The sequence below is a fragment of the Bombyx mori genome, chromosome 20, assembly GCF_030269925.1.
Source record: "Bombyx mori chromosome 20, ASM3026992v2".
Lineage (NCBI taxonomy): Eukaryota > Metazoa > Arthropoda > Insecta > Lepidoptera > Bombycidae > Bombyx > Bombyx mori.
Window position 1 is genome coordinate 7,696,914 of NC_085126.1, and position 18,824 is coordinate 7,715,737.

Genomic DNA, 18,824 nt, shown 5'->3' on the forward strand with positions numbered 1-18,824 from the left:
GCTCATTTACGTTGTAGATGTCTATGAGCTCCAGTAACCAGGTGGGCTGTGAGCTTGTCCACCCATCTAAGCAATAAAAAATAAAATAAAACTTGGAAAGGGATACACCCTGTATATTAGTGAGGCGCGATTCGTATAAACGATATGAATATTCGTATAACAATTCATATAATTCAGTGGCAGTTCGTATGATTTCGGCTTTAGCTAACGTTTTACAAATAAATATTAGCTACGTGTCAATACTTCATGATAAATGTTACTAACTCACCGTCTGTCCAAATCGGCGAACTTATCATCAACTAATCTGACCACTGCGTTCAGTATATCGGAAGCTGTCTCTTTGTACATCTTGCGTCGTTCTTCTTTCTGCTTGCTCAATTCTTTCTGGGCCTCAACGAACAAATTTACTAACCTATAACAAATATTAAAAACTTAAGAACCATCGAAGCTGAAGCCAACGAAAAAACGAAATAGACTTCGTAATATAATTCCATTGCTGCTATCATTTTCTGTGAGCCCGCAATGAATAGTGTACAAAACGTAGGGTCAACAACCATGATTGTTGATGTTTGTCGGCATTTGTTATTAAATAAATCAAATCAAATAAAATCAAAAAAATTTTATTCAACATAAATGAAAGTACATACTTGTTGAAAGTCAAAAGAACTACCGCCAATTCACAAGAACTAGCTTCCGTCCTGAGAAGAATTGGCAAGAAACTCAGCGGGCATGTCTTTTTTTTTATAAGAAATTATTATTTATTAATTTTTTAATATTAGATTATTTTTTTAAATATGAATTTTTTACAATGAGTATTATAACGTAACAATTACTACAATATTGAAATGCCCGGAGCGAGCAACTCATTCCCACTTTGTGCAATCTTCTAGATAATCATTGACTTTATAGTAAGCTTTATTGCACAGATGTTCTTTAATAGTTTTCTTAAACCTATGTATATGTAGGTTCTGAACATCTTGTGGGATTTTGTTGTACAGGCGCACAGACAAACATCCGAATGAATTTCGTATCTTATGTAACCTACTCATCGGCACAACAAGCTTGTGTTTGTTCCTAGTATTTCTATTATGTATGTCCGACATCTTAGGAAACTCCTCAATATGTTTACGAACATACATCAAATTTTCAAAGATGTACTGGGATGGCATAGTGAGAACTTTAATTTCTTTAAATTTCTCCCTCAGGGATTCCCTTGAGTGCATGTTATAAATAGCACGTATAGCTCTTTTCTGCAGAATAAATATCATTTCTACATCGGCCGCATTGCCCCATAGCAAAATGCCATAGGACATGACACTGTGGAAGTAATTAAAGTAAACTAAACGAGCCGTGTCCGCGTTTGTTAACATTCTAATTTTTTTTACTGCGTATGCTGCAGAGCTGAGCTTACTCGACAATTTATGAATATGAGGTCCCCATTGCAGTTTGGAGTCCACTGTTATACCAAGAAATACGGTTGACTCAACAAGCTCCAATGATTCCTCAGAAACAATTACATCACTATCCACTTGTCTCACATTTAAAGATGGTTTAATAGATTTTAAAGTAAATTTAATACATTTAGTTTTCTTACTATTCAATAATAGGTTATTGATACGGAACCAATGAACCACACACCAAATCGCATCAACGCATCAATCGCAAATATGTAACTAAAGGTGTTTATTAACAAATCTTCACCGCTTTGTAAAATAAAATAATATATGTTTACATTTAATTTTTAAGTGTTACATTTAATTACTAAGGTAGGTATTATTATAAAATAAAATTATCATTTCACTCACTTCCTGCTCGTATTGTTGTTTGCGTCCACAAGTGTGGTATCCAGTTTTTCTAGAACGTTCTGAACAGTGTCCAGCACTGATAGATTTACAGTCTCTTCTGGAATAAATAATACAACTAGTTACTAATCATTATTATACATAAAAAGGCTACTTAAATACATACTCCACGTGTAGAACGTTTTCGCCCGCATTACAATTGTTAGAAAGAATTAAAAAAGGTGCATTTTCCAGTGATAAAAATTTCCTGTGTAACTCTAATCCATAAACTATTAGTCGATTTATAGATCTGGTGGTATGTACAGATAAGGTATTGGATCGTGTTATTTACTTATCGTTATAGTATATAGGCTATCACTGTTCGGAATATCATCCATACCCAATCAACTGATCTTGTGTGATTGAGTTACAAACATCCAAACATTCTCATTAATAATTTTAATATATTTTACCAACTAACAACACGATTATCGAAAAATTCAATTTATCATTTGATTTAAAGTATTTTCGAAGCGCATCAATGCTATTACAACCACCCTTACATACCTATTTACATCAAATAATTTCGGTCGAATTTTTTAACCCCTCAAGTTTAATCATTATTTTTTTTGCATAAGTGGGTGGACGGCCCACCTGATATTAAGTGGTAACCAGAGCCCATAGATATCTACAAGGTAAATTCCGCCACCCACCTTGGGATATGAGTTCTAAAGTCTCAGTTTTACAGTACAACGGCTGCCCCACCCTTCAAACCGAAACGCATTACTGCTTCACGGCAGAAATAGTCAGGGTGGTGGTGCGGACCACCTACCCGTGCGGACTCACAAGACGTCCTACCAGTAAAAACAAAATGTTCCACAGACAAATTGAACACAATTAATCAACACTTACCCCTACTGCTAATCTCGTTTCTTCTAAACCATTCATTGACGCTGGACCGGCTCGGCGAGCTCTCCACATACACTGTGTCTAATCTTAATCTTTTCACTTCGTTTTCATTCTCCTCATATTTCCGTTTACGACAATCCGATAAGGCTCTACCATCAGAAACGGACTCATCTGGCGCTAAATCATCTTTAGAAACAGTATTAAGCGCTCGTAATTTTGACTTAACTATCTTCCCTTGAGAAAAAATATCTTTAATTCTTTTAACGCAATCATCGACTTGAGATCTATCTCTCTGGTTCGCGTCTGACTTAAAATCACCCAATTTGATTGGCGAAATCATTGATCTCCTCGCATTTGTTACTTCAGAAACATCATCGGGTCTAGCGTCATTCGTGTGTTCTTTTAGATCCTTATCAGTAGCTCGATTAGTCTTTTTTCTTTTCCTTTCGTCCGTGGAACTTACGACAGATATTTCACGAGATCTTAACCGCAATTCTCTAATAAAGACCTTATTTTGATTCGGTTCGGTCTTTTCAGAGTTTTCCGTGCTCGATTCACGCCGAGACGGAAACCATTTGTGCGCGTCATACAAAGACTTACACAAATCTTTGCTTTGTTCATCATTAGTATACAATTTGGTTTCTTTAAACGATTTCTGTTTAGTAAAATCATTTAAATAATTTTGTTTACTTTTGGAAGATTGCGATGGCAACCACTTATTGATTTCCAATGAAGGAATCCTACATATGGACACTACGGGCGATTTTTCTTTTGAACTCAAACATGTGCTTTCGATGCTTTTGCGCGAAACCTTACTGATATCTTCACTGGACAAGCGCGTCATTCGAACTATTGGATTTTTTATTTCTGATTTATTTATTACGTTTCCATTATCTGAGTTATCATCAATATCATTTATTTTCTTGTCGAGCTGTTCGAAATATTCTTTGAGCGTTTTGTCTAGGTCTTCAATTTCTAAGCAGCGCGTTTGCAGATGTGTCTTGTCTGAAGGCGGGGCCTCATCTTCATCGCCGTGACCAGTTATCCCATCGGTCGCTATCGATATGTCCATGCCAATATCATTGTCATCCTCCACAACTGCAGTACACAGTTTCTCTTGGTCAAGATGACCATGTTTCCGTGATATGTCGCTTCTATCACTGTCAGTCTCGCCAGAGAAATACTCATTGATATGCGCCAAATTGTTTTCAAAGTCTATAACGTTTTCGTGCGTTTCGCGTGTGTTATTTTTCTCGAGATCCGAAAGCATATTCAAAGTTGTTGTGGTATCGTTCGCCCGTGATTCTTGTCCTTCGTGAATCCTTTTAAATTTCAACAGCATTTTAGCGGACACCGAGTCATTACCTTCATCTTTTAGCGGAACTGATTCAACGACCAAATTCGGTAACGGACTCTCCGTTCTGTTGCCGACCGATAAAACTTCTAAAGTATTAAGTTTGCCGGTCGCCAATTTCGTTTTCGATGATAAATCTTTTTTTTTACTTCTCTTTTTGGAAATTTCATTTTTCGCGTTACCCTCGTCGATGGCTTCAATCTTCGGAGGTTCTTTTAAAACTAGCTCCGGCACAGAATATTCCTTTTGTGGCTGTTCAATTACGAGTGACGTGTTCAACTCTTCTGGTGCTGCCTCTCTCATTCTTTCGTCAATCAAATCCCGATCAAGAGGCATTCTTGTGGGTTTGTTGGATTGTTTATTCGGTTTAACGTTTTTCGGTTTAGGTTCTCTTTTACCCGTGCCTATCTTATTTTCGTTGTAATTTATTCGTTTCTTGGGACGCTTGCCCCTCACTGTGGTCGCAGATTCTACACTGCCAACAGTTGTCGCGCTATTGCGTTTTGAAATCGTCCGTTTATTCATAACGAAATCATCATCGCTGTCACTCGTGAAATTGTAAACCTCAATCCTTTTCGAAGTCCTATCAGCCAATTGAATTCTCTCATTACTTTCGACGGTCTCCTTGAGTTTATCAAACATTCTACTCAATTTCAAAGTACGCGGCGAAGGCGTTTCTACTGTACATTTAGATCTTCTGTTTCGTGGTTTCCGAATTTGTTTTTTGCGTTCCTTTTCTATATCTTTGTAGCTGGTAGCCGTGTATTTCGGAGGGCGTTTTTTTGTATTTTTTAATTCAGATAAAGTCACATCCTCCTCGGTGTCCGATAAAATGGCTGGAGTTCGAACTCGTTCGACCGTTTCATCTTTCGGCGAATATAATTTACGTTTTCTACGTTGTAGCGGTGTGCTGTTACGTTTCGCTTCCTCATTTGGTATAGGACTTATATGATTATCATTACTGAGATTATCTTTCTGTGCGTCATTCAAATCAAAATCAGCTCTAGAGATGATTTTCGGAAATCGATCGAAATCTTTCGATTTTTCATTATTTAATAAATTACTTTTATCTTTCAATTCATCAATATCTTCTACGGCATCTTCGATTGTCGACGTTGTTTTTTTACTAGCATTCTTTTGTCTAACTTTCTTCTCTGTTTTAGTGTTGATTTTATATTTCAACTTAATACCTTTCTTTGATGCTTTCTTACTTGTTTTATCTTTTCCATCTTTATCCTTATGTTGTTGAGAATCATTACCTTTATCACTGAATCTAAGCATCATCTGGGATTGAGTTAGATATTCGGTACATTTGTCGAAATCACTGCACACTTTATCCACCATGCTATTTAGACATTCAATAACATCATTATCATTAATATTGAGGTTATCATTATCATTGATTTCATTCATTACAATGTAATTTTCGAAGCTATCATTAGAGTCTGAACTAGATTCGTTAATCTTCTTGGCCAAAGTGGGACTTATCATGACATCACCGGCTGCGTTCTGAGCGAAGTGCTGATTAAAAAACTCTTCGACTTCTTCAACGTCAAAAGTTTTAACTTCATCTACTCTAGAATGTTCTTCAGTAGGTTTTGTAGTCCTTCTTCTGCTATTCACGAAGTTAGTTTCGCTTATAGCGTCAGTATTAGATTCGTCTGTCGTAGATGACTTACTGATGACCACACGACCTTTCTTCTTATTTACATTAATTTTCTGATATTCTCGGACTGCATCAGCAAATGGCGTATTATCTATAGCATCACTACTTTCTTGGTTAGCGTCTGCATTTCTTTTATCATCCGTATTAATACCGCTGTCGTTAACTGAATCAATTTCGTTTGAATGCAACGCTTCTTTGACTAGCAAATCAACAATTTTATCTGCATTGAAATCCTTTGATTTCGATAAACGTTCTATAGTATCGTTTATTACTGAATCATCGGCTGAGCCTACTGTGGCTACAAGGAGGCAGCTGGTCGAGTGTCCTTCGTGAATGGCCGGAGAAAGCCTCCTATCCTTGGACCTGGTCTTTAGTTCACCGTCGCTCTGAGATTTGCGAATCCCATCAAAATTATTATTATCTCTAGTGCAAACTCCGTAAGGTTTAAATTTCAATGTGCTTGCCGTGTTTAGACTTTGTCTATCGTCAGTCTCGCTGACCTCTGTCACTATGGACAGTTCGGGGTGAGCGCAGACGCTTACCGGATCTCTGTCGTATTTGTACAGAGGCAACGCGGCTAGCTTGTCGTGTAGCTGCGGAGCGGTACGAACTAATGTATTTTATAAGCAAATAATAATGAGTTCGTTCTTTGTTAGTGTTGGCAAAATCACGCAATGGTCTCATGGGAAATACTTGTTTAAGTTTTTATTTTTATTGCTTAGATGTGTGGACGAGCTCACAGTCCACTTGGTGTTAAGTGGTTACTGGAACCCATAGACATCTACAACGTAAATGTGCCACACACCTTAAAATATAAGTTCTAAGGTCTTAGTATAGTTACAACGGCTGCCCCACCCTTCAAACCGAAACGCATTACTGCTTCACGGCAGAAATAGGCGGGGTGGTGGTACCTACCCGCGCGGACTCACAAGAGGTCTTACCACCAGTAATATCACAAGAGGTCCTACCACCAGTAAAGTGACAATTAATAGAACAAAATCGTATTTAATATTTTAATTACATATTTAATTTTGTGATAACGTTAACGGCGAACGCGCTTAGAATATACGGCATATACGACAATATTTTGTCCAAGACTCGCCCATTGCAATTACGACAATCGTTGTCCTTCTTCAAACGAAGTTTGTGGAGAGTACTTAATGGTAGGTAGCGGCTTGGGTCTGGTCTTAGCATTGCTGATGTCCATGGGCGACGTTAACCACTCACCATTAGGTGGGCCGTATGCAGGTCTGCCTACAAGGCAATACAAAATAATTACATACTACACTTACGAAATTGGAAAATGGAAATTGTGGTTTTTTTTTTAATTTTTATATAACACACCTGTGCCAATGAACTGGTGGAAGCTGTCGATGGTGACTTCCACGAATGCGGTTTGTTTGATCTCACGACATAACCTAGAATAGATATGACGATTGAGTGAATTGAAACCTTTTCCATAAAGCATTCATAGTTTTTTTTTTATTGCCTAGATGTGTGGACGAGCTCACAGTCCACTTGGTGTTAAGTGGTTACTGGAACCCATAGACATCTACAACGTAAATGTGCCACACACCTTAAAATATAAGTTCTAAGGTCTTAGTATAGTTACAACGGCTGCCCCACCCTTCAAACCGAAACGCATTACTGCTTCACGGCAGATATAGGCGGGGTGGTGGTACCTACCCGCGCGGACTCACAAGAGGTCCTACCACCAGTAATTACGCAAATTATAATTTTGCGGGTTTGATTTTTATTACACGATGTTATTCCTTCACCGTGGAAGTCAATCGTGAACATTTGTTGAGTACGTATTTAATTAGAAAAATTGGTACCCGCCTGCGGGATTCGAACACCGGTGCATCGCTAGATACGAATGCACCGGACGCGTTATCCTTTAGGCCACGACGACAGAAACTTTCATCAATCATCAATTGATACTCGTCCATACTAATATTTTATAGAGGAAAGATTTGTTTGTCTGTTTGTATTGAATAGGCTCCGAAACTAGTGAACCGATTTGAAAAATTCTTTCACTATTAGGAAGCTACACTATTCTTGAGTGACACAAGCTATATTCTTTTGAAATAAATTAGGGATCCTTACTAAAACTTCAATAATGTAACCCAAGGTGTAAAAAAATTACCTATTCTTTACATCGCGTGCCCTGCGAAATACTATTGATGATAGAATAAAATAATGTATTTCGACTTTGTAGAACACATTATTATGTATTTACAAAAAGTGTCGCGATAGCATATATCTGACTATTATAGTTATGCCGCAAAAAGTGTTCTTTTATTTAAAACAATAAAACAACGTCAAATATCGTTGAAATTTTTGTTAAAGACCCGAGCGGAGCCGAAGCGTGCCGCTAGTCATTTATAAAATAAAATTAAAGTTGACTAGTGGTCCCGCAGTAGTCGATATTCGACTTTAATTAATTGAAATTATAAGTTTCAATATTATTATGGTCCTATTGTTACAGATTTTGCCAAGACTACACTTTAGGCAAATATTCGTAATATTAAAGATAAACAATACGAACCTATTTTCAATTTGACTACAGACTAAGCAATAACAAAAGTTTGACAATACTTCAGTGCAATAAACAAAGAGTATATGTGTGTGTGTGTCAAATACATGGTAGTGTGTGTAATGTTTTCTTTATTGTTTTAATGTATCTTTTATGCATAATTTAAAAAAATATTAGCATTGTGCATGCACTTCTTCTCTATATTCTCTGTAAGTGTGGAAAATTTCATACTCCCCCGTCCGCGCAATTTTCTTAAAAAGGGATACAAAGTTTTTGCTTCACGTATTAATTATATAGATAAATAGATTACCTGAACGTTTTTTACGTCTTACTTCAGCTGGATGAGAAAATCTTGTGTCGCCTTCCTGTATAATAATAATACATTGTGACAATAGTATCGCACATACATATAACTCCTGGCAATTTATATTGTTCTAACAATTAATTATACAGTCCTAATTATTAAGTTTGTTATTAATTTTATTATAAATAATTTTCACAATACACATTAACTGTTGTTTGTTGAAATGACATTTTATGCATAATTATTTTAAACTACCCCACAATTTGTGAATTTAAAGGGATTCATATTGGAAAAAGCATATTGTTATAATGAATGTAAAAAGAATACAATATATAAAAAATTCTGCACTCAAACAACATTAAAGGTATCCTTTTTTGTATATAGGCAGACGAGCTCATGGCGCGCCTGGTGGTAAGTGATCACAGGAGCTTATAAAAATTACAACGTAATCTCGAATGTATTGTAACATACGTACATAAAAACATGGTGTTTTTACATACATCATAATAACGTCGTGTAATAAAAATCAAACCCGCAAAATTATAATTTGCGTAATTACTTGTGGTAGGACCTCTTGTGAGTCCGCACGGGTAGGTACCACCTTCCTGCCTATCTCTGCCGTGAAGCAGTAATGCGTTTCGGTTTGAAGGGTGGGGCAGCCGTTGTCACTATACTTGAGACCTTAGAACTTATATCTCAAGGTGGGTGGCGCATTTACGTTATGGACGTCTATGTGCTCCAGTATTCACTTAACACCAGGTGGTCTGTGAGCTCGTCCACCTTTTAAGCAATAAAAAAACATTACATACTCCATTTCGCTCGGAAATTTGAGTCTCGACAGTAGATATATAGACTAGATATATGTATATAATTAGGTATTTATTTCTGTATTCTAGTCTAGGTGAAGAGACATTACATAATTATATATAAAATATACGCATATATTATTTAAGCTTCTCTAGACGTGTCTACATACCTAGAAATAGTACAAATCATGTAACATTAGATAACTTAAAGCTTACCGAACTAGAACCCATTTTCTTAGAGTTCTGTACAGAGCTTTGTGGTGACGGATGTGGATCATGCTCCAAGTCCAACAGTAGCTTAAAAAGAAATGATTTTCATTTTAAAACTAGCTGACCCGGCAGACTTCGTAGTGCTCAATCGATAAACAAAAGACCTAAATTTTTGTATAAAATAAACTTAAAACAAACAAAAGGAATCCGTCCGACGGGGGACACATCAAAGGAAAAACAAAATTGTTATTTTTATTCAATTCCGAGCATTTTAATATTTATCTACCTTTTGAACCTTCTCTGGACATCCACAAATAATTCAAGACCAAAATTAGCCAAATCGGTCCAGCCTTTCTCGAGCTTTAGCGAGACTAACGAACAGCAATTCATTTTTATATTTATAGAGAAGATAATCTTCATTTATGAAGCCGTTATTGCTTAAAGACAATTAAGACGCAGTTATTTATACCGCTACCTAAGGTGTATAGGTATAGTGATGCGGTTTACGTTGTGTTGTCCACGGACTACTATGTCAAGCAAACTGTGAGTTCGCCAAAGCATCTAACATCATTTAAAATTTTCAAAAATGTTTTCGCGACCCTAAAATCCCTGTTCAACCTAAAGGTTAGCTACCAGTGGCCAAGATATCGTCTTCTCGCATTCAAAGTGTATAATCTCAAAACTTACTAATTTTACAGGAGTGTGTCTTAAAGGTTTAACATGTAATATTTTTAATATTAATCATATTTGCAATATTTGCAGCATTATTTATTTATTTTTTACCAGTTACATTATCTCTTTTATAGTAAGATAAAATTATGTGTTAATTTTGTTACTAAACTACGCTCTTTTGACAGTATTTCTGAGAAAAATACTGGTGATACCAAATTTTTGCGCACGTTAACTCAATTTCGAATATTTTTGGAAATTGTACACTTTTAATGCGAAAAAGCGATATGTCAAATATTGAAATTCCCAAGTCGCTCCGTGCTTGCGGGCGCTTGACCTTGCTGCTAAAAATGCCGATGACTGAAAATAACTGATCTCCCTCCGCGACAAAAAATAAATTAAAAGCAATGGGACCACACGCGAAGCTCCAACTGCGACGCGTCACACGACTACAATATTCACTTAGTAGGTAGGTTTTTCAAGTGATAACTTTATTATTTTTTTCCTACCTAAGCTGATAGCCTTGAGAGGCTATCTGAGCGTAACCTTAACTAGTAGGTGAGCTCACGGGGCTCAAACCTGACGACGTTGCTAACACGAGCCCTAGCAAGAGCCGTGCTTCGCAGAATCTACCATCGGATCGGTAGCGCGACCCACTGAGAAGATCCGGCGAGAAACTCAGTGAGCTGTGTCTATGGGAATAACTTCATATGGGAGGGTAAACGTAACGTTACGTGACGCGTTACGGTGCCAGTCTGTCTGGCGTCTCTTTCTCGCACGCATACAGCAGCGGCACTGAGAACGTGTGTATGTAGCCCCAACTAGGTATTTATATTTAAATCTAGATACTATTAATGCACATATATACATATACAAAATTGTAATGCAATTTTTGTGTACAATAAAAATTGTAATTAAGATTATTTTTTATTAATAAATAAAATTTCCCTACATTATCATATTAATATAAATAAATAAAATTGAAATAATAACCTAAGCTTTTTTCAAGTTAAACAATTTCGAATATTAAAATAGTTCAACTTAGATTAGTTTAAGTTATCACTTCTGTCAGTAGTCCCGAGACGCTCACGTTTTTTTATTGCCCTTGTAGGCAGACGAGCGTACAGCCTCCCCTGAAGTTGAGTGGTAACCGTCGTCCATGGACGTCAGCAATGCCAGGGGCAGAGTCAAGCCGCTACCTGCACGGTGTCATCCCCACATCTTATAGGTTTATAAGTTAACTTTGGTATTTCTGCACTAAGTTCCATATTAAAGTTAACTCAGAGCGCGCACACCGGACGTCTTTGCTAGGATTCCGATCTGGTAGTGGATTCATTCGCGAAACAGCTGCTCTTCAGTTGTTAGGTCTCTTTCGGAGGCGCTCGGGCCGTTGTTAGAAAATCATACCATTACTGGCTGAGCCTTTGCTCGCCCACCTGTCCTGGTGAAACTGGAAAAGCCTCAGGGCCATCAGTAACCCTTTAATCACAAAAATATAACGTATCCGCTGTTGGCCGCTCGCTTTGATATGTTTGTGGACTGGTGGTAGGACCTCTTGTGAGTCCGCGCGGGTGGATACCGCAGTAATGCGTTTCGGCTTGAAGGGTGGGGCAGCCGTTGTAACTATACTGAGACCTTAAAATGTACGGCTTTTTTTTTATTGCTTAGATGGGTGAACGAGCTCACAGCCTATCTGGTGTTAAGTGGTTACAGGAGTCCCATATACATCTACAACGTAAATGCGCCATCCACCTTGAGATATGAGTTCTAAGGTCTCAGTATAGTTCCAACGACTGCCCCACCCTTCAAACCGAAACGCATTACTGCTACACGGCAGAAATAGGCAGGGTGGTGGTACCTACCCGCGCGGACTCACAAGACGTCCTACCACCAGTAAACCCATCTCAAGGTGGATGGGGCATTTACTTTATAAACGTCTATGGGCTCCAGTAACCACTTAACACCAGGTGGGCTGTGAGTTCACCCACCCATCTAAGCAATAAAAAAAAAAGCTGCCGCCTCACCTGATATTTATCAGCCAGTACACTCCTGAGCGCGTGGTCCAGCTTCCTCGTGTCAGTCCGGGCGCTGACCGCGAGCTCCACGTGCGTGGGGGCGCTGGTCCCAACGCTGATCATGGAAGGGTGCACTTGGGGTGGGGATAGCATTTGTATAGAAATCGTTGGCTTCGATGAATCCCTGTCAAAGAAATTGTGTATTATCACGTATTTATCATGTATTTACTGGTGGTCGACAGTCTTGTGAGTCCGCACGGGTAGGTACTACCGCCCTGCCTATTTGTACCGTTTCGGTTTGAAGGATGAACACCAGATTGGCCAGGATTGGACCTTGCGAGAGTTCTGCCGCGCGATCTGACACCCTCAACCCTGCAGCATCAGGCGCTCGATACAGAGAGCCTCTAGCGGCACGTGTCAAAAAAATATCAGGACACAAGACTGTCCCGTGCGGGAGAGTAGAAGGGTTATTTTGATAACATCCTGAAAAGCACCCCACGCTTTTTTTACAGTAAAATCATTTTTTCTTACACTATTTTTAATTCAAAAATTTATTAAGATTTATTTTCTATTTTCAGTGGAATTTTCTATAAAAGCGTTTTTTTTTGTTTTTTTTTTTAAACTATTAGTTATTTGTTTAATTTCCCTAAACAAAATTCGTGTGCGACGATGAATCTGTAATCCAAATAGAACTTGTACTACTACCTCTTAAGGACAACCGTCTGCGCTGCATCATTAGTGATGAGAACAGTCTCGCAGGACTTGTGGTCGATCGGGCCGAACCTGCCCAGCAGCTGAGGGTCTAGCAGAACCGAGAGACAGCGACCGGTGCTGTTGATATCCAACCAGGACTGCTGCTTCTCCGTGCCCTGCGAGTGACCTCACGGTTATACAGCTCAGTCTGCTTAGTGCGAGTTTTTTAACGTTCTCGATAGCGTAAAAGTTAACTCAAATCTGTATGGAGTTAAATCGTTTGCGTACGTTTGCCGCTAGGGGCGCTGGTCCAACTGCATACAAAATTGGGTTAACGTTTACGCTATCGAGAACGTTAAGAAACTCCCACTAAGCACACTGGACTCTGTGTTAGGTAAGGCGTACTCACAAGCATCGATTTAATACAGCGGTCGGGGAACCGGGATAAATTACCCCAAATGGGGTAAAATGAAATTTTGGGGGGTAAAAATAAAACTTTTGTGAGTAAAAAGTATATATTGAAGTGAAACTTCTTTCTCTATCACTGGTGGTAGGACCTCTTGTGAGTCCGCACGGGTAGGTACCACCGCCCTGCCTATTTCTGCCGTGAAGCAGTAATGCGTTTCGGTTTGAAGGGCGGGGCAGCCGTTGTAACTATACTGAGACCTTAGAACTTATATCTCAAGGTGGGTGGCGCATTTACGTTGTAGATGTCTATGGGTTCCAGTAACCACTTAATACCAGGTGGGCTGTGAGCTCGTCCACCCATCTAAGCAATAAAAAAAAATAGAATCGTTGTGATTTCAAACTCGATGAAACGAAAGGAAAAAATAAGTCCATAGAGACACAAACACATAAATGTATAGGATTAGAGTGAATTTTTTTCCTTACTGTATATTACATATATTGCTATTGTTACCGTTATGTATTACTAGGTATTATATAGATAAATTGGATAAATGATGTTTAAATTAAATTTTTAGTTATTGTTTTCTTTTCAAATCATGGGGGGCTATAATAGAAATATGCTAAAAAGAAGCGATTTCGTTTTTTTTTGTTCTTCGCCATGGGGTAATAATATCAACTTACACAAAAATATTTTGAGGTAATAATTAAAAAAGTTCCCAGACCGCTGATTTAATACAAAAGTGGTGTCTAATGGCAGTTTGTGATAAGTTCAGTATGCTTGGTGCGGATTTTTAAACGTTCTTGAGTTTATTCTCGAACATACAAATTTCATATTAGACTAATAAAATATAATAGTAAAAAGAAAAACCTTAGGAAATGGTTGGGAGAAAGACAGATTGTATTATTAAATAGGTATTTGCTTATAGGATCATTAGTATTGGAGGAAATCGACGAAAAAAAAACTTTATATAGCCTAGGCACCGGCGCCAAGTCTTAAGATCAGAAAAAGTGAAATATAAAATTATCGTTTTTCATTAAAACTAAATACATGAACAGAGTACATACTCACAGATATGAGCATTATTTCGCCTATACAAAACCTTTGGCATATAACTGAGACTATTAAATCGTTGGTACTGTTGTGTGCATTCAGAAAATCTCTGGCATCCTGTTAAAGACATGACAAATACCTATATAAAGTGTTAATATAAAGTTAAAATAAAGTATTGAATGGGTTTTTTTTATCTAAGATGATGGTCTTGAGAGATCATTTCAACGTAGCCTTAACTAGTGGTTGAGCTCACGGGACTCAAACCTGACGATGCTGCTAACACTAACCTTAACAAGGGCAGTGCTTCGCAGAATCTACCACCGGATCGGGATCGCGACCCACTGAGAAGATCCGGCGAGAAACTCAGTGGGCTGTGTCTGTGGGTTAATTTACTCGTCAAGCCCTTCGTCGCAAGCGACGGGTTCGACGGGAACGATGACGGGTGCTTGAAAATACCTAAAAACACCGTTAGTGGATCGGGAGGATCCGAAATGACATGATTTAATGGTAATATACATAGCACGCAGTGTATCCGATGAAATTTCGCAAGCTCACAGAGGTCAATGCCCCAGTGCAGCGGTACTTCACGTTCGCACGCAGCACTAAATACGTCATACACCCAGTGCAGTAAAAATCCTCTACTAAAACATTGACAATTCCGTTACTAATTTTAAAAAGGTATGTTAATATTGACATGATTTTTTAAATTAATCAGTCAGGTTCTTGGTCTGGAGTGAAATGGACCGGGAAATTATCCCGAAAAATCATCTTATTCCCGTGGAAACTTCGTTGAGCACCCGGGCGGCTTCGCGGTAGGTACATAGTTTTTTTAATGATAAATGTGTTACGAAGTTGATGATTAAAAGCTGGGTAGTTTTTTTAAAAAAGAAAGTGGTTCGGCCTTTACGACGTCATCATCGTTAAAGCACAGCGTAAGAGAAATTCAGGTTTGTTCCTCTACACACACGCACTTTTTACTGGTGGTAGGACCTCTTGTAAGTCCGCACGGGTAGGTACCACCACCCTGCCATTTCTGCCGTGAAGTAGTAATGCGTTTCAGTTTAATGGGTGGGGCAGCCGTTGTAACTATACTTGAGACTAGAACTTACATCTTAAGGTGGGTGACGCATTCACGTCGTAGATGTTTATGGGCTCCAGTAACCACTGAACACCAGGTGGGCTGTGAGCTCGTCCACTCAGCTAAGCAATAAAAAAAAAATAACAACTGTTTTTAAATTATTTAGTCGTAAATTCGAGGCTCTGCAAAGTACAGTTTTGGAATTACGAAATCAATAGTATACTGGTGTAATCCCTCCTGGTTGAGCCTTTGCATGCCCATCTGTCCTGGAGAAACTAGAAAGACCTCCGAGCTAACAGTAAGTAATCCTTCATTGAAAACGAAAAAAATTATTGTAGATTAATAATTAGGTACCTACCTGAAAGAAATTCATCCAGGGCCTTTCAAGGAATATATCAACCGCCTGCCTGGAGTACATGCCCTCAGGGAACCAGTACGCGGCCGAGGTAGCCCTCAGCTCTGGTTGGTTACGAGGGACCAGCCACCGGAGTAACGTCTCCAAGGTAACAAACTGACATGGGAGGTAGCCACAAGACGACATGTAACTTGCTAACTTTATGCTAGTAGATGGAGGATAAAGAGGAAGATCAGTTCCGTTATATGACACCAAGTATGCTGGATTCCTTCTTTAATGACTTACTGCATAAACATTTGAGATGTGAACGCAGCCATGGGATAGTGTATGTTAAAAAAAAAATTGTTGTTAAATACTACTAATATAATTTTACAGGTAATTTTTATTAAAAAATAAGTCTCAGTTAGTTGTAAATTAAGTTGATTGGTTGGCTGTAAATGTTGTAACCAAACATTACTGTGAAGATTACTGTTAAATGAATGGTTTAGGGAGTGCTGAAAATATTATCCTGTTTTTCAATAATTGAAATTATTAATTGTTTATTAGTAATGGAATACATACAAAGTACCTACTTGTACAAGTTTGTTTTGTTAGAAGTTTAATAATATTTTTTTGATCAAAATAGAATTTTACTGGACATAAATTATCCCAGAATTACTTTCTGGTAGGAAAACAAAAATATAGTAGAATTAAATTAAATACATAGAGATTTTAGTTATAAGCTTAATTGTAGTGAAGCTTATGAAGCCTTCAAAATTGGCACTAAGTTTTTGTATTGTTTTTAAAATGTGCTTGATATCTTTGAGACAGAAATTTGGGCAATATACATGACATACCCTACTATCATTGAAGTTCATTACAACATTAGGGATTTAAAAAAAAAACCAGTACATATCATATCTTTACATATAGCTATCTATACCTCACAGCATGATACAGTTAAATCTAGGTAGGCAGCGGCTTGGCTCTGCTCCTGGCATTGCTGAAGTCCATGGACCACGGTAACCACTCACCATCAGGTGGGCCGTATGCTCGTCTGCCTACAAGACTTTACAGAAGACATCTTAATTTTTTTCCCAATAATTAAGTACATAGTTCAACTGCTCAAAATAAAAAGAATTCTGTTTGTCGCAGGAAAATGCATGACAGTAGTATCAAGCCACACAGACTCAAAAACTCTTCCACCCGTATTAAAAAATTAGAGAATTGGGAGGGAAATTTGGAAGGATATATTGCTTAGCAGTCAGTAGGGGAAATTAAAGAGGTAGCTTAAAAGGGCTGAAATTTTAGGACTACCCAAATCATTTAATTTATTGCAGGTCAGCCTAATTCACTGATGCTTATGTCTAAAAATGCTTGTACTAAATAAATTGTTAAACTAACAAATAATTCCCAAACTTGTTTCGTAAGGCAAATCTTATTTCTCGACTAGATTCAGCACATATAATGTTCAGGCAGTGCAATATTTCTAATTTCTGGAATGCATCAGGTCGACTGTTTGTGGACAGATCTAAGAGACACTCTGCTGTGTTTTCCACTAGGCAATTTGGTAATGAGGGGTCTTTTACTCTGATATCCTTGAAAAAAGAAAAACATGCTAAATATGGATAACACTAATAATCCTGAAATTCGCTTGAAAACTATCTAACCAAGCTTCGTCAATATTAGATTAATTTAATTGGGTTTGGATTGCTAACGTAATAACCAAATCCAGGAGTCAACCTATCACCCACCCAGTAAGATTTTAATACTTGTGTCACTTCTGTTAATAAGATGTTTTTATAGCTAGCTGTTAAGTACCCACCAAGAAAAACAACATGCAGTAGAAGCAGCAGAGTAACATTTATTTTGAAAATAGTAATCTTCTCAGATAGACAAGTAACATTACAGATGAATAGAAATAAAAGGACTGGATTAGTGGTAGGACCTCTTGTACTGGTGGCAGGATTGTAACTATACTTGAGACCTTAGAACTTATCTCAAGGTGGGTGGCGCATTTACGTCGTATATGTCTATGGGCTTCAGTAACCACTTAACACCAGGTGGGTTGTGAGCTCGTCCACCCATCTAAGCAATAAATAAAAAAAGGGTGTCTTGTGAGTCCGCACTGGTAGGTACCACCACCCCGCCTATTGCTGCCGTGAAGCAGTAATGCCTTTCGGTTTGGGGCAGCCGTTGTTCTGTTAAAACTGACCTTAGAACTCAAGCTTCAAGGTGGGTAGCGGCATTTACGCTGTAGGATATGTCTGTAGGGTAACCACTTATCATGTAGTAGCACCGTAAGCTCGTTCAATCACCTTAGCAATAAAAACAGACTATTTGAGAAAAAAATCTCCTCGGACGAACTCATACTCTTAGTGTATTTTAAAGTTCTAAAGTTCATAACTATTACAATTTACCTTCAACAATTTAAGGAGAACTTTCAAAAACGTCCACCAATGCGAATTGTGACTTATCAAGTGCTTCCGCACGGCATCCAACCAGTACTGCAGAAGATTTACCAATTCCTTACCCAGAACTCCCCAAGTCTTCGATGGTTGCAAATTAATCATCATTTGAAACAGTACTATCGCAAAACCATTTTCATCGTGTTTATTAAAATACTGGAAAATTTGAAAACATTGAAGCAAATATTTATTTATTAATTAATATTTATTTATTAATTAATATTTATTTAAAAGTTATATTTAATTAATTAGGTACCCACTTCAATTTCGAAAGAACGAATTTTCTTTAACGCTAGTATGGTCGACATGTTGAATTGAATTTTACTGTTTTTAAGACTGTTAGCATTTTCAGTCACTGAAATATAGTCCCTCAGATTGTTTACATTTTTTATTAATTTATTTGTGTCCATTTTAAAATATTATATAGCCCTAAAATTCACATAACAATTACTTTAAATGAATACTTTTAGCGCGAAATAGTTTTCAGCTAGTTTGAAAAGACGCCATTTCTTGCAACGTCTTTTAAATGTTGGTATTCCTGC

General features: G+C 37.8%; 1 protein-coding gene across 1 annotated transcript in view; it reads right to left on the minus strand.

The window, feature by feature from the left end:
* The window catches only part of LOC110386435 (repetitive organellar protein), a 20,014-nt gene extending 1,200 nt beyond the window's left edge, over positions 1–18,814 (minus strand). Inside the window, exons 1-13 of the mRNA XM_038018181.2 lie at positions 18,543–18,814; positions 18,235–18,438; positions 17,219–17,412; positions 15,839–16,040; positions 14,421–14,519; positions 12,956–13,119; positions 12,260–12,434; positions 9,573–9,653; positions 8,557–8,611; positions 7,055–7,128; positions 2,694–6,303; positions 1,806–1,902; positions 269–412 (exon numbers count right to left, since the gene is read on the minus strand). Coding sequence (XP_037874109.1) covers positions 269–412; positions 1,806–1,902; positions 2,694–6,303; positions 7,055–7,128; positions 8,557–8,611; positions 9,573–9,653; positions 12,260–12,434; positions 12,956–13,119; positions 14,421–14,519; positions 15,839–16,040; positions 17,219–17,412; positions 18,235–18,438; positions 18,543–18,692 — 5,249 coding nt within the window. The 5' untranslated portion in view covers positions 18,693–18,814. The remainder of the gene's footprint in view (positions 1–268; positions 413–1,805; positions 1,903–2,693; positions 6,304–7,054; positions 7,129–8,556; positions 8,612–9,572; positions 9,654–12,259; positions 12,435–12,955; positions 13,120–14,420; positions 14,520–15,838; positions 16,041–17,218; positions 17,413–18,234; positions 18,439–18,542) is intronic.
* Between the last annotated feature and the right edge of the window lie 10 nt (positions 18,815–18,824).